The 25,000-nt window shown below is 45.4% G+C and overlaps 1 protein-coding gene across 9 annotated transcripts in view; it reads right to left on the bottom strand.

The window, feature by feature from the left end:
- LOC129864961 (neuron navigator 3-like) overlaps positions 1-25,000 on the bottom strand; it is a 290,755-nt gene that overhangs the window by 47,814 nt on the left and 217,941 nt on the right. For all 9 annotated transcript variants that reach the window (XM_055937305.1, XM_055937310.1, XM_055937306.1 and 6 more), the window contains 2 exons: positions 22,550-22,954; positions 21,537-21,656 (listed from right to left, as the gene is read on the bottom strand). In XM_055937305.1, coding sequence (XP_055793280.1) covers positions 21,537-21,656; positions 22,550-22,954 — 525 coding nt within the window. The remainder of the gene's footprint in view (positions 1-21,536; positions 21,657-22,549; positions 22,955-25,000) is intronic.

Raw genomic sequence — 25,000 nt, 5'->3', positions numbered from 1 at the left:
CACTAAAGCTAGAAATTGAGTCTCAGAGGGAAATGCAGCCAATTTGATCCAGCATAGCTACAGTCATACATACAGGGAACTAAAGAAATACGACAAATGAACCAACAACGTGTGGGAACCTCATCGACTGTCTAAGAGGGGAGAGAGGAGAGGATTTAACCTGCTCAAGGACATGAAACAATAAACCCTGAGGTATTGTAGTCTCAATTCAATCATATATGACTGAGCAACTGTCCTCTACCACATATGGGAGATGACATACCAGAGATGACAGATCAGAGATGACAGACCAGAGATGACAGATCAGAGATGACAGACCAGAGATGACAGATCAGAGATGACAGATCAGAGATGACTTCCAATCCCTTAGAAAAGTGAAGTTCTCATTGCTAAGATAGTTTGCTTATTCCATTTTAGTCGAGTGAACATTACTTCTCCCCTGACATCTATAACTCATCCAAGACAAAGCTGAAACGCAAAGACAGGCTCAAAAGGAGAAAATAATGACTTGTATGAAAGGCCCACAATGGGTGATGGGAGAGATGTGTGGGTGTTCCTCTGAAAGATATAACAGTGTGGACATGCACGGGTGCATTCTCCCTGCTTATTGATTTTTCCAACCTCTTTCGTGCTTTTCAAGGGGATTGAAAGCTATTCATATCAGCATTGGATAACACCAAGAATTTAAATATCAAGTTCACAGTTAGTTAAACAATAATAAAATCATTCCCTTTTGCAATGCCAACAGGGTGAGCCTGTTAAGAAGACGGAGCTGGAAAGGGCACGTTTTAAAATCATTCCCTTTTGCAATGCCAACAGGGTGAGCCTGTTAAGAAGACGGAGCTGGAAAGGGCACGTTTTCTTACTGTACTCTATGTTAAGCAAACTATTTCATTTGGAGCAAAAGTTTGAACTGTGCAAATGGAATCCTTGACAGTTAAAGGGGAATTCTCAGCTCCTCCATCTTTTTGGAATATAGGTGTCTGAACATCTAAATTCCATGAAATAAATGGAAACTATAAATTGCCTGTGGCCTGTGTCTGGCCTGGATCCCATTTCACGATAGCCAATTTCTCATTGGCCATATGTCATTTATCATTTTGCCATTTAATATGTCCCCAAACTCTATTATTAGGAGGCAGTTTCAATGATGACCGTGTACAGGGTGAGTGATTGAATCATCATGTGTGAAGATGCAGATCTTCACTAGAAAAATGTATTCACTTCCTCATTGTTTTAATTGATGGTGGTATTGATTGTTGGCTTCAACGGGCCTAGATGCTATTTTCATTACATATTTTCTACGATATTAAAAGCATACTATCATCAACAGTTGATTCATTGTGTCTATGTTGAGAATGTTGTAGGTGGTAATTGGCCACACCGCTCGTTAAGTCCTGATTCAGAACAGGTGCTTAGTGTTGTAGGTGGTAATTGGCCACACCGCTCGTTAAGTCCTGATTCAGGACAGGTGCTTAGTGTTGTAGGTAGTAATTGGCCACACCCCTCGTTAAGTCCTGATTCAGGACAGGTGCTTAGTGTTGTAGGTGGTAATTGGCCACACCCCTCGTTAAGTCCTGATTCAGGACAGGTGCTTAGTGTTGTAGGTGGTAATTGGCCACACCCCTCGTTAAGTCCTGATTCAGGACAGGTGCTTAGTGTTGTAGGTGGTAATTGGCCACACCCCTCGTTAAGTCCTGATTCAGGACAGGTGCTTAGTGTTGTAGGTGGTAATTGGCCACACCCCTCGTTAAGTCCTTATTCAGGACAGGTGCTTAGTGGCATTGGTTAGATGGCATCAGTTGAGCCTTTGAGCCTTTGAGACTTTCCATTGAGTATGTTTATATGCACACTAATAATTCAATAACAAACTGATTATGGTAATATGTCGAGTATGGCATAAACATCTTACTCTGATTATCTTAACCAGATTAAGGTCATATTCCAAGTAAGCAGCACACTCCGATTAAAACACAGATTTAAAAAAAATATTTTGAATGATTAGGTATTCCCAATCTGAGAGTTCCCAATAATCATAGTCTTGTGTGCATGTAAACGTACCCATTGTCTGGGACAGAAATGGATGGGGCTTCTGTGTAGCTAAGCTATCAAGCTAGTTTGTATCCCATTGCTTTTACACATTAAAAGCCTGGATGTATTTACATCGAATCAATCAGAGTGGTTAGTTTGTGAACAAGCCATTTCAAAGATCAACAGCTACTCTAACATCAAACGTGTAATTGTCGTTTCACCGCAAGAGCTGCACTGACCTGATCTCAAACAGAGTCAGATGGTGCTTAAAGGGAAAGGCACTATGCAACTTTTCTCCAATAGGATTCTACAAAGACATGGAAATCAATAGCCTTGAAAAAAGCTGGCTTGTTTGCTGTAATCACTTCCTCTTATCTTAAGTGGCCGATGGCAACGCCACGACTTTGCCTGGAAGTTGTTACGATGAGCTTCAGCATCCAAAGCACTTGTGGTGGCTGACAGTGACTTTCCACTCCCAGAATGGAACATGGAGAGATAAACTTCTGACTCGACGATGATGGCACTCAGGATCAAGAATGCACCCAGGGCTAACGCTTGAGTTTCCATAGTGACAGCAGCTTTTGTCAGGTCACATCGTCTTTCTACTTAGATGTGCCCCTCTGAAAATAAAGAAACCTGTCCTGTTCTTCCAGGGCCGGCCCCAGGCTGTTTATAAACTCAGTCGGGGTCTCAACTTACTGTTGAGAGTTAGAATAGAAAAATACACAAGGTGCAAGTTAGAAATTTGGTTGTGCATCCACAATATTTCTGTTGTTATCTCAGTCACTCAATAAGCCATGTCAGCTAACAATTTTTAGACTGGTAAATTAGTCTAGCCAGCTATCTAAACTAATAATCATGGCTGAATACTGACCGGTCACACAGGGCACGTGCCCAAAAGCCCTGACCTCCAGGGGGCCCCCATTGATTTTATTAGTCACTCTCACTCAGATATCATTAACATGGCATAAGTCATGGCAAAATGTGTAGAACTGCAGAAAATTAGCTTTAAAACTGAATAAATCTCACTTAGGGCCCCTAAAAGGCTAGAGCCGGTCCTGTGTTCTTCACAACTACAACACCAACAGGGGGGAATGTGATGTCTCTTTCCTAAACGTCGCATGACACCAGAGATCCATGGGTAACAGACAAGAAGAGGGCCGACAGAGACACGTTTAAGACTGCGTCCCAAAAACCTTTTATCATAGTAGTGCAGTACAAGGGAATAGGGTGCCATTCGGAATGGATCTATCACCGTCTCAGAGGAATTGGTAGCATACCAAAATCCCAGTTTTGGGAAGTGATGAGAGACCGGCCCTTAGATGACTCGTGTCTCCTTTCTGATGATCAATACCTTTGGATGACTGTGTACTGCGCAGGCAACCGGGCCAGAAAACTAAGACAAAATAGAGCTCCTAAACGTTCAAACATTTCATGAGATACAGTAGTACTATGTTACTAATAATATGATAAATACATGAGATAAATACTAAACATTTCATGAGATAAAAACTATACTACTGTACAGCGTCAATCGTCCTTTATGCCCAATCTTACACATCAAACTCCTGATCAATCTATAAGGTGAGTCTTCTGTGAGAGTAGGCCAGACATAAAGGAAAGAGACTCTTATCTGATATACTTTCAATTCCCCCCACCAAATCCATCACTTTTGATAACATCGACGGTAGCACTGTCTATTTGGGATGATTGAGTAGAGAGGGGAGGCTAATTTCCTGTGAAAAAGGGATTGCTTTTATAGACCGTATCCCAAATTTAGTCTAAATCACAAAATTACAGGGATGGTTTTCAAGGAAATGGTATGAAAATGTTGTGAGATAGTCAGCCTTGACTAACAGCTAACAAGTGATGACTATCTATCCATATGATACTGTTTGGATATCCAAATAGTTACTTCCTGATTCATAGCCTGTGTTATTATTGGCTGCCACATTAATGAGCAGAACTAAAACAGATGGCTGTTTAAAAACTCCACTGCCTACAAATTATTTTCTAAAAGTGAGTAAATTGTCGCTCTCTCACTCTCGGCTGTGACACATTGGGTACAATTCCCTCTTCCCTCCTGCGGTGGTCTTCTTAACACAATGCTGACAATCCAAAGTAATATTAATTAGTCTACAAAGTGCTTGGAAATAAGATTATAATTCTCTGCTATTTTCCACCCCAATTTGTCCCAGTTGACTATCACAGACTTGGGGCTATCTGGATTGTTCTTGAAAAACTAAGCCTATAATATTAACGCTAACTAACCCTTTTGATTTCTCTGCCATCCTCTTTTGTGGTGGTAAGTCAATTGCATTAATTAAGTGACTGTCTCTAATGTGCAATTCAGAATGGTTGTATTTGGCTAGAAGAAGGAGTAGTTAGGAAGACAAATAATACTTTACAAAAAGGGACCTATAAATCAAGCATAATGTTAGAAGGGACATTTCTTGATAACACATCTCAGAATAAAAGCTTGTTACTGAAACCGAGTATGATTACATTGTCAATACATTATTATGAAGCACTGGAGGACAGGGGCGAATTAATTCCTTGATTATATTGATTAATGAATAAACCCATCCTTCGACAACATGCACTATAGATATACAGTAGTAATAACTTTATTTATTTATTTTTATTTCACCTTTATTTAACCAGGTAGGCCAGTTAAAAACAAGTTCTCATTTACAACTGCGACCTGGCCAAGATAAAACAAAGCAGTGCGACACAAGCAACACAGAGTTAAACATGGGATAAACAAACGTAAGTCAATAACACAATAGAAAAATCTATATACAGTGTGTGCAAATGTAGTAATAACTAATATACAGTACAGGTAAAGTAACCCTACAGATAGCCCTAAAGGTATTCAACTCCTCTCCCCCTCAGCCTAGCTTAGTGCAGCCAAGGCCAGTTTACAGGAGGACCCCTGAGGGCTGTCCTGAGAGCATGCCTGTATTGGCTGAATATTTAATAGCGGTGCATCCCTAGGCAGCAGCCCCTGATGGAATCATCGGTGATGTCTCTGACAGACAGCGAGTCCCTCAGAGCTGCGGATGGGCGACACACGCTAGGGGCCTCTCTATATCTCTAGGGGCCCGGCCCCAGACGGAGCTCACAGCTATGACCAATAACCCTATCACAGCCCTGAAGCTGTGTCAACACTAACAGTATAGGTGTTTGAGTCACAAGTTCTTTAATAAACAACAACGTGTAAGTCCCGCTGTGTGTCTCGATATGTTGCTAGATGTAGAGCATGTTGATTCCCCCTTCTGTATATCATGTACAGTACCAGTCAAACCTACTCATTCAGGGGTTTTTCTTTATTTTTACATTGTAGAAAACTAGCTAAGACATCAAAACAATGAAATAACACATATGGAATCATGTAGTAACCAAAAAGTGTTAAACAAATCAATATACACTTGTGTATATTTTATATTTGAGATTCTTCAAAGCCACCCTTGCCTTGATGACAGCTTTGCACACTCTTGGCATTCTCTAAAACAGATTCATGAGGTAGTCACCTGGAACGCATTTAAATAAACAGGTGTGCCTTCATAAAAGTTAACAATGCGTTAACTTAACTTATTCCGTTTGAGCCAATCAGTTGTGTTGTGACAAGGTAGGGGTGGTATACAAAAGATAGCCCTATTTGGTAAAAGTCCATACTATGGCAAGAACAGCTCAAATAAGCAAAGATAAACAACAGTTCATCATTACTTTAAGACTTGAAGGTCAGTCAATACGGAGAATGTCAAGAACTTTGAAAGTTTCCTCAAGTGCAATCTCAAAAATCATCAAGCGCTATGATGAAACTGGCTCTCATGAGGACCACCACAGGAAAGGGAGACCCAGAGTTACCTCTGCTGCAGAGGATATGTTCATTAGAGTTAACTGCACCTCAGATTGCAGCTCAAATAAATGCTTCACAGAGTTCAAGTAACAGACACATCTCAACATCAAATGTTCAGACGAGACTGTGTGGATCAGGCCTTCATAGTTGAATTGCTGCAAAGAAACCACGACTAAAGGACACCAATAATAAGAAGAGATTTCCTTGGGCCAAGAAACACGAGCAATGGACAGTAGACCGGTGGAAATGTTGATTTGTTTAACACTTTTTTGGTTACTACATGATTCCATATCATGTACCAATAAAGAAAAACCCTTGAATGAGTAGGTGTGTCCAAACTTTTGACTGGTACTGTACACAATATATAATATCCAGAAAATAAACTTTAGGAAAGTCACAATACACACTGAAGACTGTTCAACTTCCTGTAAACCCAGAAGCCTTTTCTCTTGACGTGCTAGATTTCCCTCAGGTTTAATAACAACGGCAGTGTCTAGTATTGATGCTAGTGTTTCCTACTATGCATTGTGGTACGCACTTTCCAAACATGGAGTGCAATGAAATGGCTCCTCTCGTCCATGCAAACAGCGTCTCATGCAATATTCAATACTGTAAGTGTTGCTCGGCGAAGGGAGAAAAAACCCAGACGATTTCAATGCTATTTGCAGCATGTAGAACGGATGACTGTAAAGACTCTGTAATACAGAGACAGACAGAGGAATGGAAGAAGCGATGTCTTTTCAGAAGAGTACCTTGTGGTGTTGTGTATGTGTGACCGGCATCGACAGTAGCATGTGACCCTTTCTCTGAGGACTTCTTGTGTAACAGCGACCCAAACTCCCACACATCACCCAGACTCTCACAATAACAAGCTACAGTGATGTGTTCCCTCAGCATTTCTCAACACAATGACAAGCACATTCATCCATACAGTTCTTTCATTTGACGCCTTTTGTAAAGAACTGTTTATGTTCTAAATGCAGCCACAGAGAATCTGTTGGGAGGTGGAGTACGCCCTGAGGTGTTTTCATAAACGGGTTGTCTTTAATACTAAATTGAAAGTGACTGTATGTATAATTCAAGGACATCATCACCGTTCCTTCAGAAGAATCATGAAAATGTTAAGACGATAAAACCAAAGAGATAAACAATCATTTTCAAGATGACACCCATTCGCTTAATACCATGAAATACACTCAGGACCAATCAGTGACACCCATTCGCTTAATACCATGAAATACACTCAGGACCAATCAGTGACACCCATTCGCTTAATACCATGAAATACACTCAGGATCAATCAGTGACACCCATTCCACCTCAAAACAAAGAGAATAAAACGCTGAACACGGTTTAGAGCAGTGTAGGGTGAAGTGAATTGTGAGACACACGTCGACGCCATAACGGGGACGCTTTCAAAGAAACTGCTTTCAAAGTGCTCTAGCCGTGTTAGTCCGTCCTATAATCCTAGCCTAATGCTATTGAGCCCCGAGGCTCTCGCAATTACACGTCAGAAAACACGCCGTGCTAAATGACCTTAATCAATGTTTCCCCTCTCTCTTAACCAGCAGGCTCATCCAGCTTAGCCAAAGCCAAACTGTAAAGCCAAACTGTAAACTGTCCCATCAGTATAAGTCATTCCCTACTGATCTGAGAGAGCACACCAAACGAACAGCAATCAATAGCGTGTGTGTGTGTGTGTGTGTGTGTGTGTGTGTGTGTGTGTGTGTGTGTGTGTGTGTGTGTGTGTGTGTGTGTGTGTGTGTGTGTGTGTGTGTGTGTGTGTGTGTGTGTGTGTGTGTGTGTGTGTGTGTGTGTGTGAAAGGGGGGGTAAAGTGTGAAGGGGGGGGTAAAGCATTGGAGCCAGCTGACTCCCACTCACCTCTCTGGGAAGGATGGATGGATTATGGCTGTCTGTTGTTACAGGGACCGGCTGGCTGGCTGTCTGTTGTTACAGGGACCGGCTGGCTGGCTGTCTGTTGTTACAGGGACCGGCTGGCTGGCTGTCTGTTGTTACAGGGACCGGCTGGCTGGCTGTCTGTTGTTACAGGGACCGGCTGGCTGGCTGGCTGAGGCTCTCCTTCCCTGCCTAGCTCCTTCCCTGGTTGGCTGACTGACTATAGCGCCCTAACTAGAGTCAGGAGCCCAGCCCACCTGCCCTGGCTGGCTGTACAGCTAGCTGTGACACGACTGCACTCGGATAGTGACAGAGAGTGGAGGGACACCTACCCCATCGCTCCGCACAACCCCTCCTCCCCCCTATTCCCCTCCCTCCCGTCAGGATCTGCCCACACCCACTTAATCGCCAAGAGACGCCCCGCAGACCAATAAGAGCCAGCGCTGGACCCCGAGGGGTTAATTGCAGCAGGATGGAAAGAAAGGGGGATGAATCTAGTATCCTCAGGATGAGAGACAACAACAGAACCCCTTCCTGGAAGAAGAGTGAGCAAACTGTGTGCTGTTGGTCTGAAAAGCCTTGACTGGAAATGAGCTCATATATAATAGGTGAGGCAGGCAGGCAGGCTGTCTTTATAGATTCATCTCTAGACATTATTCACAAGGCTTGTTTCCTAACCACAGAATGAGGCTGATGGGGATTCAGACTAAATGGAAGTCATTATGAGCATTGGCTTTAGAGGGCAATGTGATTGACATTGTTTCAATACGTCATTTTTAGATTTGGCCTTGAAAACCAAGTATTTGATAAACATAATGGCTGTCACAGCCAGTAGAATCCAATTGAACAGTGTTCAACTCAATGAAATAGTTATTTTGCAGATGCTGGGAATGAGACATGCCTTGAGGAAATAGACAGCGGCACGTCACTGCTCCTCTGCCTGGCTTGGTTTGCACAAGACAGGGCTTGGTCGCTGCTGCAGTGCAGATGGCTTTTACCAGGCAGCAGTGCCAGTCAGGGGCCAACCAAAACAACACCACATGAGCTCAGTCCAACAACACAAGCTGCAGACTACAGTACAACACAGCTAGTCCAGATGACAGCAGCATGCCGTGCACAGTCCTGACCCTTTCTCTGGTGTGGATTAGACAGACGGACTATTCTGTGTTCTGCTGCCTCAAGGCTGAAGATTACAACATGGCGGAGTCACAGTATGAATAACTGGCTCTGCATCTCCAGAGAAACAAGACACCAGCTACTATATCACTTTGTCTCACTTCCCAAGAGCCAGAGAGACACTACTTTATGTTTCCCACAATGCTTGGCAGCCAGCCTGGCTCAAATGGGGTGGCTGGCACCATCTGGCACCCTCGGGGTCACCCAGCTGTCTGCCCCTGCCTTCTGTGGCACGCTTGCTGGCGCCACCACTGCCGCTGCCACTGTAAGCCCCCCCCCCCCCCCAGGAGAATCCAGATGCAGCCCTCAGGCTCCTGCCACAAGCTCCCAGGCCCCAGCCCTCAGCTCCCAGCTCCCAGGCCCCAGCTCCCCACGCTGGGTCTGATCCCCTGTACTGGCACAGCACAACCGGGATCCTCTCCTCTCTAGGATAATGGTATTCCACCTCTCTATGTGGGGCACTAGATTAAAGAGGTGTGTCTCTATTGTCCCTAGGTGTCTTACGCTTGTGACAAATCCAATTCTCCATTCATTCATTCATTCAAATACCATAATTACTGTGGCCACCCAGGATATATGTGTGATGATTGGTTCAGTCATAATTAGGTGTAAAGTAGAGGTCAATATTTCTATATGGACTAGTCTACATGGACTAGTGGACTAGTCTACATGGACTAGTGAACTAGTCTACCATGTATGCATTTTCTTCAACTGCGCTACAGCAGTATTCATGGTGAATGAGCTAGAGGTTAGGCATTACAATATGACAGCACACAATCTATCCATGATCCTCCTCAAACTTCATCTCTAGTCTTCTACAAATTCTGGATCTTGTTTACGGAATTCATGATTGGCGTCTTTGATCGAAACAACCGAGGCCCATGTAGACTCATAAAACTTTTATCGCTGTAATTATGCAATAACATGCATCATTTAATATGATTACATTTGTATAATCCACAACAGAGCCAGGCAGCGCGGCAGTCAATTGAATTATTAATAATGCGACTTTCATTCATTCTTAAAAAAATACTAAATTCAATCATCCCAGGTAATATTCCTTTTAGACCCATGATTTCACATCACACAGAACTTCCCAGAAAAAGGCTGGCAACAACAAGCCTCTATTACCATTCAACCACCACAGCCCTCTGTGGTTGTCTCTGGCCTACTTCTCTGAATCACCCGGCAATATAGTATCAACAAAAAGGAATCTCTAGCTTCAGAAACTCGGGCCGCTCGCCACTGCTTAACACACAAAACACACCATCAGCTGATTATAATAGGGAATGAGTCTTACTGTCGTTGGGCTAATGATCATTCTGTTTGTTTATCCCTGTGGTGGAGAAACACAGCCCTGTATGGTATCCATATTAGGACAGTCCCACATCCATGGAGGTTGTGTCTGAGTCACTTCCATGGATGTGTGACTCTTTCCTAATATGGACACCCTTAACCCTGCAAGAAAATCAACCCTCGTTGCCAGACAAACTCACTGGGACAATTCTTTGTCACCGCTCTGTGTTTGGCGGCGGCCATATTAGCCATCATTCATGACTCGGCATCGATCTGAGCTGAGGCATTTAGTCACAGAGTAGCTGCCTTCCTGTCAATACCTTGCCTTTCTAAATAATGAGGCGTGACAGCACTAGTCTGTGTTGATGTACTTTGTTTCAGTGGAGCTCGTTTGTCCTCAAACTTCGACCGTCTCTTGAGGTGTTGTGTCAGCCTTGACAAGTATTTGGCTCGGTGTAGGGTGAAGTTGCCACAAGACGCTGATCTTGGGTCAGTTTGGCATTTCCCCCTTCTTTTGAATAAGATTAAGATTGGAGAGGGGAATCTGATCCTAGTCACCCCAGAGCTTTTGGCTCCAGCATTTATCCATTTGGAAATAACCAATGCCTTTGTATGCAGTGTCTCTCAGCTGTAACTTCCAGGATGTAAACTTTTTTCCCAAGTTCTCGCTTGCACCGCTTTCTCAAGGGCGTCTCCCAGGCACCTGCACTGCAATCATTATAACTCTGGCAAGCGGCGACTCTCTCGTTCTCCCTTTCAGATTTTAGGCTCTGCTTCGAGCAACAACAAACACCAGTTAATTACAACTTTCCAGTCTCCATAACATTAGAAAACCGAGAAAGAGCAGCTGCTTCTGGTAATGGGGAAAATGCTACGCTACGTTATCTCACTGTACTGAACACAATTCACATGCATTGCTATTTCTGTTCCTTGTTGACTTCTACTTTGAGCACCTTTCCTCAGACGTAGATTGGATATACTAGATCTGTCATACAAAATAAACAAGGGGTCGCCCCGTCCCCCCCTCATTTTGTGTGTGTGTGTTTGTGCGTGTGTGTGTGTGTGTGTGAATCCACTACACTGTGGGGCAGAAGCAGGGAATGGAAGATAATCTACTTCGATGTAGTGTTTGGATGAATCTGATAACTAGATGCTGTCATGGTACCATGTCATAAAGCTTATGCTCTCTGTTGATGCTCTCTGTTGGTGCACTCTGTTGGTGCACTCTGTTGGTGCACTCTGTTGGTGCACTCTGTTGGTGCACTCTGTTGGTGCACTCTGTTGGTGCACTCTGTTGGTGCACTCTGTTGGTGCACTCTGTTGGTGCTCTCTGTTGGTGCTCTCTGTTGGTGCTCTCTGTTGGTGCTCTCTGTTGGTGCACTCTGTTGGTGCACTCTGTTGGTGCACTCTGTTGGTGCACTCTGTTGGTGCACTCTGTTGGTGCACTCTGTTGGTGCACTCTGTTGATGCACTCTGTTGGTGCACTCTGTTGGTGCACTCTGTTGGTGCACTCTGTTGGTGCACTCTGTTGGTGCTCTCTGTTGATGCTCTCTGTTGGTGCACTCTGTTGGTGCACTCTGTTGGTGCACTCTGTTGATGCACTCTGTTGGTGCACTCTGTTGGTGCTCTCTGTTGGTGCTCTCTGTTGGTGCACTCTGTTGGTGCACTCTGTTGGTGCACTCTGTTGGTGCACTCTGTTGATGCACTCTGTTGGTGCACTCTGTTGGTGCACTCTGTTGATGCACTCTGTTGGTGCACTCTGTTGGTGCACTCTGTTGGTGCACTCTGTTGGTGCACTCTGTTGGTGCACTCTGTTGATGCTCTCTGTTGGTGCTCTCTGTTGGTGCACTGTTGGTGCACTCTGTTGGTGCACTCTGTTGATGCCCTCTGTTGGTGCACTCTGTTGATGCACTCTGTTGGTTCTACCTGTTGATGCTACCTGTTGATGCTCTCTGTTGGTGCTCTCTGTTGGTGCACTCTGTTGGTGCACTCTGTTGGTGCACTCTGTTGGTGCACTCTGTTGATGCTACCTGTTGATGCTACCTGTTGGTGCTACCTGTTGATGCTACCTGTTGATACATCTGCCAAAAATGTCTTCACATATGACCTGATATACATTATGACATGTATAAATATATACATTAATATCACATGTTCCTCTTCCCATAACTCCGACACCCCCAGGAAACAGGACACACACACACACACACACACACACACACACACACACACACACACACACACACACACACACACACACACACACACACACACACACACACACACACACACACACACACACACACACACACACACACACACACACACACACACACACAGCAGTGCAATCATTTGCGGTCAGCCATCAGGGAAGCAGACAACCGTGTCTTGCCCCTCCCAGCATGTGTCTTTACCCACAACCTCCTTCACCCTCAGGCTCTGATCCGAGGGGTACAGGGTCCAGCCAGACACAGGGGCAGGTGGATGGATGATCCCCAGGATACGAAGCCCTCTGGGCCCCCATCCCTGCTGCCAGACAGGGTTGACCGCACCACTGATCCTCTGATGTGTCTACTGGGAGAGAGGAGAGGACATATGGCCACAGAGGGGCTCCCTGTCAGGGTTTTGCCTGGTGGATGAATGGCAGAAACACCGTCGGCCCACGTGAGGGGAAAGATAGTGGGCATAACCACAAAGGATATTGTGCATAAACACAAAATAACTTAGCGTCTACCATAAGTCCAATCACCTTGGTGGGGTCGGACAAATCCTTGACCTTCTAAACTGAGCCTAATACTGGCTGTAATACATGACACTTAGCAGATGCTTTCATCCACAGTTACGCGTGCATACATGTTATATATGGGTGGGCCCAGCGGTAATCAAACCCACAATCCTGGCAAGGCAAGTGCCGTGCTCAACTAACTGAGCCACACTTACCGACAAACTATTTAAACATTCATATTTTGCACAGGTTTTCTAATAGACCCCTACATCATTCAGTAGGATACCCTATCCTGATGGGAGATGATACCACATCCTGATGAGAGATGATACCCCACCCTGATGGGAGATGATACCCCATCCTGATGAGAGATGATACCCCATCCTGATGGGAGATGATACCACATCCTGATGAGAGATGATACCCCATCCTGATGGGAGATGATACCCCATCCTGATGAGAGATGATACCCCATCCTGATGAGAGATGCTACCCCATCCTGATGAGAGATGATACCCCATCCTGATGAGAGATGATACCCCATCCTGATGAGAGATGATACCTCATCCTGATGAGAGATGATACCCCATCCTGATGAGAGATGATACCCCATCCTGATGAGAGATGATACCCCATCCTGATGAGATGATACCCCATCCTGATGAGAGATGATACCCCATCTTGATGGGAGATGATACCCCATCCTGATGAGTGATGATACCCCCATCCTGATGAGTGATGATACCCCCATCCTGATGAGTGATGATACCCCATCCTGATGGGAGATGATACCCCCATCCTGATGAGAGATGATACCCCATCCTGATGGGAGATGATACCCCATCCTGATGAGAGATGATACCCCATCCTGATGAGTGATGATACCCCATCCTGATGAGAGATGATACCCCATCCTGATGAGAGATGATACCCCATCTTGATGGGAGATGATACCTCATCCTGATGAGAGATGATACCCCCATCTCCCTCATACAGTAGGACCAGAATACATATTTGTGACAATCTGTGCCCATTCCTTACACCATTGACTCTACTAAATTATTTAGACTTTAATTAGTACGGTGAATGGGTTCATGACAGGCCCTTCCTCCCCAGGACAATATTACTCTGGTTAATGATGAATACAGTTTGCTGAATGGGGAATGCCAGAGAAACTTGGACCAATGCCAGTGCATTAGAAATGCCAGAAAAACTGAGATTCAAAGTAAAATATTGTTTCACTCTGAGCCATGGTAAACAAATAGATAATTAGTGTATGCAATGAGGAAACCGTGCTTTTTCCATTTCTAAGAGACGGCACACACACACAGCAGGACACCTATAACTACAATGAACCTTCTTCCAACATTACTTGAAAGCACATTTTGTGACACAGCAGGTACTGTTTTGGACATTGCAGTAAAGTATTTTAGAACTGACTGCAAAAACAGAAAGACCTACAAATAACAACTTCAGGTTGTGAGCAAGGACACTTTCCTTTCAAGTGGTCCCCTTAGTGGTGCCCTTAGTGGTTGCTTTAGTGCACATGAACTGTACCAGAAGCACAACCCTTACATAATAACTGGCTTTGTCAATGACTCTGCAAAAACCATCCCCTGTACTGCTTACTTCAGCACTGCAGAGTCATGAAGTGATACCACAACCGCTTCCTCCTGTCTGGATCAGTGTGTGTCTGCTTTTTAACAACACACACACACACACACACACACACACACACACACACACACACACACACACACACACACACACACACACACACACACACACACACACACACACACACACACACACACACACACACACACACACACACACACACACACACACACACACACACACACACACAAACAAACAAACAAATCCCCCAAAGCTTCCTTTTCAAACAGAAAAGTACAGAGCCAGCTGCCATCACCAGTCCGGCCTTCTCCTAGCTGGCTCCGTGTAGGCAGCAGAGGGATAGACTTAGAGACACAGAGACGCTAAAAGCAGAGCCCTTTACTTATTCATGCCTGTGCTGAGAATCAGGAGGCTGTCGTGTCAAAACACACCCGCTTGTGCCTCGACGGCCTCGCCTGACAGTAGAGCAATGAGCACACACTCATTTATGATGTATGAGTTGGGCTATTTTTAGATGGGCTTTTAGCCAGTGCAGAAGTCACAATTGTTTCATAATGCCAGATCATGAGAGTGGATGTAGAAAAACCACAGTTTGACTAGTTATTGTGTCTACTGCACACTGGCAACACCGTTTAAGGGGAAATGCATCACTTGCTTAGGCATCTGTTCATGAAGGTGGAATTTCAGATTGTAACAGCATCAGGACCAAATTTGTACACATTCTTCCATCGCATTTTCCATAACAAATGCTGAAGGCCTGCACATAACATGACCTTGTCAGAATCCAATATTCTCTTCAGAGAAGGCAACAAAGGCTTGGAATGATTCTCCTTCACTGTGGCTCAAGGATTGACTCAAGACCTTTTTCTTTCATGTGATTCACCTTGACAGTGAATAGAGGCTATGTTTCGACGGCCGCCTCCTTTGACGCAAGTTTTGCTGCCACCTCAGAGCATTAACCACAGCTAGCTGCTAACAAAGGTCTAACGTGGATGGACGTGGACGTGCAAGACGTCTCTATACTGGTGAAACAGGAGGACGAGTCTTGACTGGCGGTGCAAGACATCTCAATACTGGTGAAACAGGAGGACGAGTCTTGACTGGCGTTGCAAGACGTCTCAATACTGGTGAAACAGGAGGATGAGTCTTGACTGGCGGTGCAAGACGTCTCAATACTGATGAAACAGGAGGACGAGTCTTGACTGGCGGTGCAAGCCGTCTCAATACTGATGAAACAGGAGGACGAGTCTTGACTGGCGGTGCAAGCCGTCTCAATACTGGTGAAACCGGAGGACGAGGTTTGACTCGCGGTGCAAGACGTCTCAATACTGATGAAACAGGAGGACGAGTCTTGACTGGCGTTGCAAGACGTCTAATTACTGATGAAACAGGAGGATGAGTCTTGACTGGCGGTGCAAGACGTCTTGACTGGCGGTGCAAGACGTCTCAATACTGGTGAAACAGGAGGATGAGTCTTGACTGGCGGTGCAAGACGTCTCAATACTGGTGAAACAGCAGGATGAGGTCATTGACTGGCAGTGCTACTGTGCCATCTCAATAGGACTTCTTTATGAGGCCATTGGCATGGTCATGAGCCCTTTGTAAGGCAGTGTCATGATGCTAGCCCTTTCAGTGAACTGGCTAGCAGAGATGTGAACAACCCCCCCCCCTCTCCTGTTAGGAAGGGAGGGGTGGGGCAGTTTTACGACTTTACAACCACGTCGTAAATTCCTTGCAGAGACTCTTGTCTGCCTGACCATGTAATATGGGAGAGTGGGTCACAGTAGAACAAAGGAACTCTCCCGCCAAATTCTACTACATCCCAGAATTTGAGAATTGAACAATATTCTTATTCTGGAGAATGTGTTAACGGTCGGTGGAGAAGCCAGCTACGACCCGGTCCATTTTGTTTCATGTTTGTGACCTCATGAAAGACAATACAGCCACATTACCCTAACTCTGTTTATACAGGTTCCTCAGTTATGAGGCTTGCATCTAATTATTGTATAAAATGAATGAGTGAAGATTAAACAATTTGATGTAAATGACGTAATGTGATATTTAGTCTTCTAAATGAGAGAATTGTTTTCATAAGTAAACTGATGCTCACTCAGCGGACATGGCCAAGTGAATAGACATTGGTTGGAAATGATGAACCAACCCTTTTTCTACATTTCTATAAAAGCCCCGTGATGAAAAGTCACCTTAGTTCCAAATAACGGGAGGACTTGTCCGCCACATTGAAAAGGGCTAATTCTAATTTCAACTCTACAGACCAGGAAACGTGAGAGCTTGTTCCACACGTGAAATGGTATGAAATCTGAACTATTGATCCCCTAAAAAAGTGCATACTAAACTAGCATATATCAGACTGCAGCTGAAAATATGCTCAAATCAAGTACAAGAACACTGACCGACGCGGACGAATCTCCGAATCTCTCAGACCACGTGAACCTCTCACACGACGACCCGGAAGATTCTACAAAGGACGAGGGCGACATCGACTGAGCAGACCAGAGCCTCACATCATCAGCTCAACTATCGAAGCCAGCTCCATGTAAATACAATGCATTGCTTTTTCGATTGAGCGATCATTAGTGGCATATGTATTTATGACATCAGTATTGAACAGACTCAAGCACACATCCACTCCAACTGTTTAGGCAGCCTACTGTAAAAAAACAACTAATAAAAACTCCATAGAACTAAACACAAATCCACACTGTTTCTGCACCAGATGGTCTCTTCCTTCAAATGTTACTTACCATTCCCAATCAGTATTAATTTAGATGGATTTAGCTAGGTAGCCTCCGTGTTGCGAATACCGCTTCCTTGAGAGCTGCCAGGGGACTCGTTGGTTAGCAGACATAACCATGAAAGGTAATGAGCCCCAACGGAGCTCTTTATGCAAAACAAAACATTTTTTTACAGTACCTCATCCAAATCTCTCGCTCTCTCCATCTCTCTGTCTCTGGCTGAGGATGGGCCTGTTTACCTTCTCAATTAGGCCTTGTAATTTGTCAGGGAGCTGTGACCAATGGGAAGGAAGACTAGTCCCAAGATGGAAGCTCATTTTGGGTGGAATAGCGCCAGTTTGTTTTCCTGGACCCAGATTAAGACTATTCCTGGACTTAAAAGCAATTTCAAAGGGGATTCCCTATAGAGTATTTCTATGTATCTATCCGGTACTAGGCTTTATCTGGGTCCAGGAAAACAGTCCATCAAGTTTAACAACCAAGCCCAAAAGTTTCAATTAAGAAATTAAATTGGTTTAACATGTTAAATTGCTTACTATTAACTACCGGTGTATGGAACAATATTCGATTTGGTTGGTTGAAAGCTGAATTTCAGGATGGAGTTTTTCACACAGTAAACTGCTAACAACTGGACCTTTGTCTGTGGAAACGCAGTGAAGAGGCAAGTGGGAACTCCAGGTCAAAGGACACCAGGCATCAAAGCAAGTCTTTATTGCTTCTAACAAGCCTGTAGTCAAGCATCTCCGTAAAGATGCTCCTGTTGTGTAGAGAGCACAGTTTCTCTACGTGAGAAGAGGTGCTGCAGCATGTAGCACCAGTTTGGATGCCGAGAGGACAGGAGAGAAAGTTAGGGCAAAGTTAGGCAGGGGCTTTAGGAAATATGGACTTCCGCATGTTCCAAAAGTTTTGGGATGAGAATGATTTGAGTGTATCCGTCACGGGGGTGGGGGAGAGAGAGAGAGAGAGAGAGAGAGAGAGAGAGAGGAGAGAGAGAGAGAGAGAGAGAGAGAGAGAGAGAGAGAGAGAGAGAGAGAGAGGAGAGAGAGAGAGAGAGTGAGAGAGAGAGAGAGAGAGAGAGAGAGAGAGAGAGAGAGAGAGAGAGGGAGAGAGAGAGAGAGAGAGAGAGAGAGAGAGAGAGAGAGAGAGAGAGAGAGAGAGAGAGAGAGAGAGAGAGAGAGAGAGAGAGAGAGAGAGAGAGAGAGAGAGAGAGAGAGAGGAGAGAGAGAGAGAGGAGAGAGAGAGAGAGAGAGAGAGAGAGAGAGTGAGAGAGAGAGAGATGAGAGAGAGAGAGAGAGAGGAGAGAGAGAGAGAGAGAGAGAGAGAGAGAGAGAGAGAGAGAGAGAGAGAGAGAGAGAGAGACTCTAAAGCCTAGCTCAGTTGAGCGAGAGGCTCCCAAATGAATTTCCTTCCCAGAGCCCGTCAGATGTCAGTGGGACTGAGAAATGTCAGGCGCTACAATCACACTGACACACACTGGATGCATCTCAAATGGCACCCTATTCCCTATATAGTGCAGTACTTTTGACCAGAGCCCTATGAGCCCTGGTCAATAGTAGTGTATTATATAGGGAATAGGGTGCCATTTAGGATGCAGATCCTGAGGCAGACAGGAAGGAAGCATTAGAGCAGGGGGATTTAGCCTCCCTCCTCCGGGCAAAAAGCAGCCTTCCGTAATTCACTCCTGAAAGATCCTTATCTAGGCTGCTATACCTGGCCTCCTTCCCACGTCTATGGGATCAGAGACTACATATCCCATTATCCCTGAGGTGCCAGACTATGCAACTACGTCCTCCAGTAAAAGTCACGCTGTCATCTTAAAGTTTGGTATGGATTAGTTAGGGGTAGTGAATAGAGCGTAGTACATGCAGGAGGAGGCGATCCTGGGTTCAGATAGTATTTGAAATAGTTCAAAAACTTTGAGCGTTTGCTCTTGCCTGCCAGAAGCAGGTTTATTATGTCAGGGCTCAATCAAGCTTAGATAAAATATTACAAATGATTTCAAATAGTATATAAACCCATGTCTGGAGGCGATATGAGTGAATGTGGAGTCTGGGGGAAGACAGCACAGTGGACGGCACAGTGGACGACACAGTGGACGGCACAGTGGACGGCACAGTGGACGACACAGTGGACGGCACAGTGGACGGCACAGTGGACGGCACAGTGGACGACACAGTGGACGGCACAGTGGACAACACGGTGGACGACACGGTGGACGACACGGTGGACGACCCGGCGGACGGCACGGCGGACGGCACGGCGGACGACACGGCGGACGGCACAGTGGACGGCACAGTGGACGACACGGTGGACGGCACGGTGGACGGCACGGTGGACGGCACGGTGGACGGCACGGTGGACGGCACGGTGGACGGCACGGTGGACGGCACGGTGGACGGCACGGTGGACGACACAGTGGACGGCACAGTGGACGGCACAGTGGACAGTGTGGTCTGGACTGATGCGTTTGATTAGCTTAGATCTATCAGTCAGTTCACCTCCAGATCAAAGCTGACAGGCTGACAGCGAGATGAGAGTTAACGTGACGAGCGTAGAGGTTATACTGTATTCAGACCCGCCGCTTTGACGGTTGGAAAGTCCCCGATATGATCTGCCTCTCTCCTCTGACTGATACACCTCCAACCCTCCAGGATACAAAACAACCGCTTGATGATCAAGTCTAGGAGCACAAAGGAAGACACACCAAGCAAAATATGTTTCTTCCTCTTTGATAAATCAACGTTTACTCTGCTCAGACCCTTTCTCTTATTCTGTCCTCCTGTTCGCCTCAGTCAAATGATGACAGTTACCATTATAGTCGGAACCACAAATGCATAACATATAATAATAATAATTATAATAATAATAATTGAACAGATAGGAAATTAAACATACTATCAAACCAAAGATTTTATTAGAAGCTTGAAAAAGTGCTGCCTCCAGAACAGTGGATTCTGACAGTCTGATAATTGAATGAATCTGGGCGTCCACAGAGTAACCAGCAGAGTACTGCCTCCAGACCAGTGGATTCTGACAGTCTGATAATTGAATGAATCTGGGCGTCCACAGAGTAACCAGCAGAGTACTGACTCCAGACCAGTGGATTCTGACAGTCTGATAATTGAATGAATCTGGGCGTCCACAGAGTAACCAGCAGAGTACTGACTCCAGACCAGTGGATTCTGACAGTCTGATAATTGAATGAATCTGGGCGTCCACAGAGTAACCAGCAGAGTACTGACTCCAGACCAGTGGATTCTGATAGTCTGATAATTGAATGAATCTGGGCGTCCACAGAGTAACCAGCAGAGTACTGACTCCAGACCAGTGGATTCTGATAGTCTGATAATTGAATGAATCTGGGCGTCCACAGAGTAACCAGCAGAGTACTGCATCCAATTTACAGACCTTTCTCAAACTTCCCAGAACACATTAATTTAAGTCTTCTCAGAATCCCTATATCCACGCGGCGACATCACCTCATCACTTCTCTCCCCGCTGCTATGATTGCATGTCATCAAATCACAGCTTGACAGAATGAAATCAATGACATTTCTCTTGCGCCTGGTTTGCGACGGCAGCTTTCTGTCTGGGAGACGGGAGAGCGTGTCATTTCTGGCGAAGGGCATTCTCGTCTTACATTTACATCTGGGTCATTTAGCAGACGCTCTTATCCAGAGCGACTTACATTCAGTGCATTCAACAACCACATATCACAGTCACTGCTAGTAAAACCTCCCTTTAAAACCAGCAGCTATCAGTAAATTCAGTGCTAATATGAAAAGATATCAGAGCGAAACTGTGGGATTTGATCTGCAACGCACCATGTGGATGCAGCAGGCTTTTGCTTCAGCCCAGGCAGTAACACAAACTGATTCAACTAATCCTATTCTTCAATCAAGAAACCAGTTCCCCCCATTGGTTTCAATACAGTCTATAGGGTTGGAGAACTAGCTGTGGTCCAGAAACACAAGTAACGCTCCATGTGAAAGTTTCCCAAAGGTACAGATCCAGGATCAGCTTCCCCTCCCCAATCCTAGCCTTACTTAATCGTTAGTGGAGAAAATGCAATAATGATCCACGATCATCAGCTAGGGGAAATTGCACCCTCCTCCACCAGTAACCCAAATAGTTGTGATGAAGCCACGCCCTTACCTGTCTGCGTCCCCGTGCACCTCCTTGACCACCCTCTGGGTGACCTCTAGCGACGTGTTCAGGTCAGGGGCGCGACCGACGTTCCGCGAGTATAGGTGAAGACCACCGTCTGTAAGGTACCTATAAAGAAGAAACTAAATCACTAAGCTGGGTTGTGTTAGCGACTGTGTGTATCGGGAGTGTGAGTGTGTGTGTGTATTGGGAGTGTGTGTGTGTGTATTGGAAGTGTGTGTGTGTGTGTGTGCGCATGCCCACGTGTGTGCGCACACATTTACAGGGTTGTAATCAGAGACGGCTGATAGCACATGAAAGCACATTAGGTTTAAGCTAATTAGGATCATAATTCAGCTAATCACTTTTTCATCCCTAGGTGCTATACATTTTGCTCCTACAGTAACTTAATCATAGTTAATGTGGATGGTTCGTTCGGGTGGTGTTCAATAAATCAATTTCATACATGAACAAATAGGATGGGAGAACTAATGCAGGGATAAGTTCCACATGGCACCCTATTCCCTTTATAGTGCACTACTTTATACCAGAGCCCTATGAGGCCTGGTCATATGTAGTGCACTATATAGGGAATAAGGTGCCATCTGGGACTCATGTGGGTGTTGGGGAAGAGCACTTATCAGTGTTCACCGAGGAAGGTTAACGACTAACACAGTGATGTACAATAGATCTGGGGCTACTCTTTCTCACTGAGCGATGTGTCAGCCAGCTATTGAGAGTTGGTATGGAATGTACATGTATGGTGAATTCCTCCCGTCGCAGCTCAATAGCTGTGTGAATACCACAACTTCATCGCCCCTCATATGTTCTCCTGTCTCACCACTCCATTTGGAAGAATCGCTAAGCCCTTGGCAATAACTGTGATTTTTGTTTTCAATAACAGGATTGACCCTGAATGTGTGTGTGCCTGGGGGTGTTGGGAGAAGCAGAAGACACATTTACGTTCTAACCAACGGACAATATAGAATCTATTCTATTCTGTCTATGGCGTAGTCGCTTACCCACTGGTGATGTCATCTGTCCTGACGTTCTTCCCCAGGATGTCTCCGTCGCTCATGTACCCTGCCACGTCCATCTCCAGCATCCCCTCCGGCCCTCCTCCCTTCTCCCCCTGCTCGGCCCCTCTCGCCCCTGCCGTCGCCGCTCGCCTCAGGGGGGCGCTGTACACAAACCGGGAGGAGTCCGAGTGACCGTACCGCCCAGTGGCGCCACCTGTGCTGGTACCCGTCCGAGGTGGTGGGACTGTGGTGTAGGTACTGGGCATAGAAGGGGCGTCGCCAGCTTGTAGGCGGGGGCTTGGGGCTGATTGGCCGAGGCGCCAGGAGGTCATGGGGGCGGAGCGACTGGTGATGCTCCGCCCGTTGACCTCTGTGGTCACTGTGCTGTCGAAGGTCGTCTCCAAGGTGCTGAAGAGGGGAGAGAGTTGGAGAGAGCAGAAAAGAGTTAGAGAGAGAGATAGAGAGATAGAGAGAGAGAGGAAAAGAGAGAGAGGAAAAGAGAGAGAGATAGAGAGATAGAGAGAGAGAGGAAAAGAGAGAGAGGAAAAGAGAGAGAGAGGGGGATTGTGAGAAAGAGAGCGTGATTAGGAAAGTTTCGGGACAGATCAGCTCAGCCCCCTGGCACAGCCACAGAGAGGATTTGAGCAGAGAGATCAATACTTTCAGCTCTGCTGACGCTTTACAAATATTCCCAATCTTTCCACCAGGGTGAGCTCTGGGGTGAAGTGCAAAACTGATCCAAGATTAGATCAGCATCTAGGGTCAACTTCACCCCAAGGTGACAGGAGTTTAGTTTGGAGAGACCCTGTTGAATGACCACACGGTGAACCCACAGCCAGCTCAACACACAGACCCAAATGTCCCTAAAAGATGTTGCTATTAGCATGTGCACCGTTGTATGAAGGACACGTTGCTCAGGCAGAAAGACTGCTAGTGTTGTTGCAACGAAGCAGTTTCCCTAAAATGGATGCCACTCGTTACCTCCACACACATCACCTACTGTAAGTGTGTGTTTGTGTGTGTATATGTGTGTGTCTAGCCTGCTATCTCGTAGCCTGACCTTCCTAAAGTTCTATTTCTTTCAGTGTTTTAAAGGGATAGTTCACTCAAAAACGATGCAAAACACAATCTCAGTTTTTGCTCTGTACTGAAAGTGCTCTATTGCACACACACACACACACACACACACACACACACACCACACACACACACACACACACACACACACACACACACACACACACACACACACACACACACACACACACACACACACAGCTTGAGCTCTCTCTGGTGGAAAGATAACTACATTACAGTCATGTCTGGAGGTCATCTCCATCATTGGTGTATAATCCACAAATATCAATGTCCTAAAATCTACATGTTCCAATACATTCCATCCCATTCACACTATGGCTGTTTATATCTCATGATTTATAAAACAGGATATAAAACTTGATTTTAAAGAGATTCAAACTGTATCTAACAAGAGCCAAAGTAAAGATGCTGAGAGAGGCATAACAACAAGATGGATTGTGATGATCATTAGGGACAGATGACATCCATCTCTAACCACTGTCAAACACTGAGCCGGATCCATCTCTAACACTGAGACTGATCCATCTTAAACCACTGTCTAACACTGAGACTGATCCATCTCTAACCACTGTCTAACACTGAGACTGATCCATCTCTAACCACTGTCTAACACTGAGACTGATCCATCTCTAACCACTGTCTAACACTGAGACTGATCCATCTCTAACCACTGTCTAACACTGAGACTGATCCATCTAAACCACTGTCTAACACTGAGACTGATCCATCTCTAACCACTGTCTAACACTGAGACTGATCCATCTCTAACCACTGACTAACACTGAGACTGATCCATCTCTAACCACTGTCTAACACTGAGACTGATCCATCTCTAACCACTGTCTAACACTGAGACTGATCCATCTCTAACCACTGTCTAACACTGAGACTGATCCATCTCTAACCACTGTCTAACACTGAGACTGATCCATCTCTAACCACTGTCTAACACTGAGACTGATCCATCTCTAACCACTGACTAACACTGAGACTGATCCATCTCTAACCACTGACTAACACTGAGACTGATCCATCTCTAACCACTGACTAACACTGAGACTGATCCATCTCTAACCACTGACTAACACTGAGACTGATCCATCTCTAACCACTGTCTAACACTGAGACTGATCCATCTCTAACCACTGTCTAACACTGAGACTGATCCATCTCTAACCACTGTCTAACACTGAGACTGATCCATCTAAACCACTGTCTAACACTGAGACTGATCCATCTCTAACCACTGTCTAACACTGAGACTGATCCATCTCTAACCACTGGGGATGTGTGAGGTCACAACCATATGAGTGTTGGTTTGTGAGTGAGTGTGTATGTGTGTGTGTGTGTGTGTGT

The sequence above is a fragment of the Salvelinus fontinalis genome, chromosome 11, assembly GCF_029448725.1.
Source record: "Salvelinus fontinalis isolate EN_2023a chromosome 11, ASM2944872v1, whole genome shotgun sequence".
Taxonomy (NCBI): domain Eukaryota; kingdom Metazoa; phylum Chordata; class Actinopteri; order Salmoniformes; family Salmonidae; genus Salvelinus; species Salvelinus fontinalis.
The sequence above is the reverse complement of the archived record's forward strand: the minus strand, read 5'-3'. Positions and strand labels throughout refer to the sequence as shown.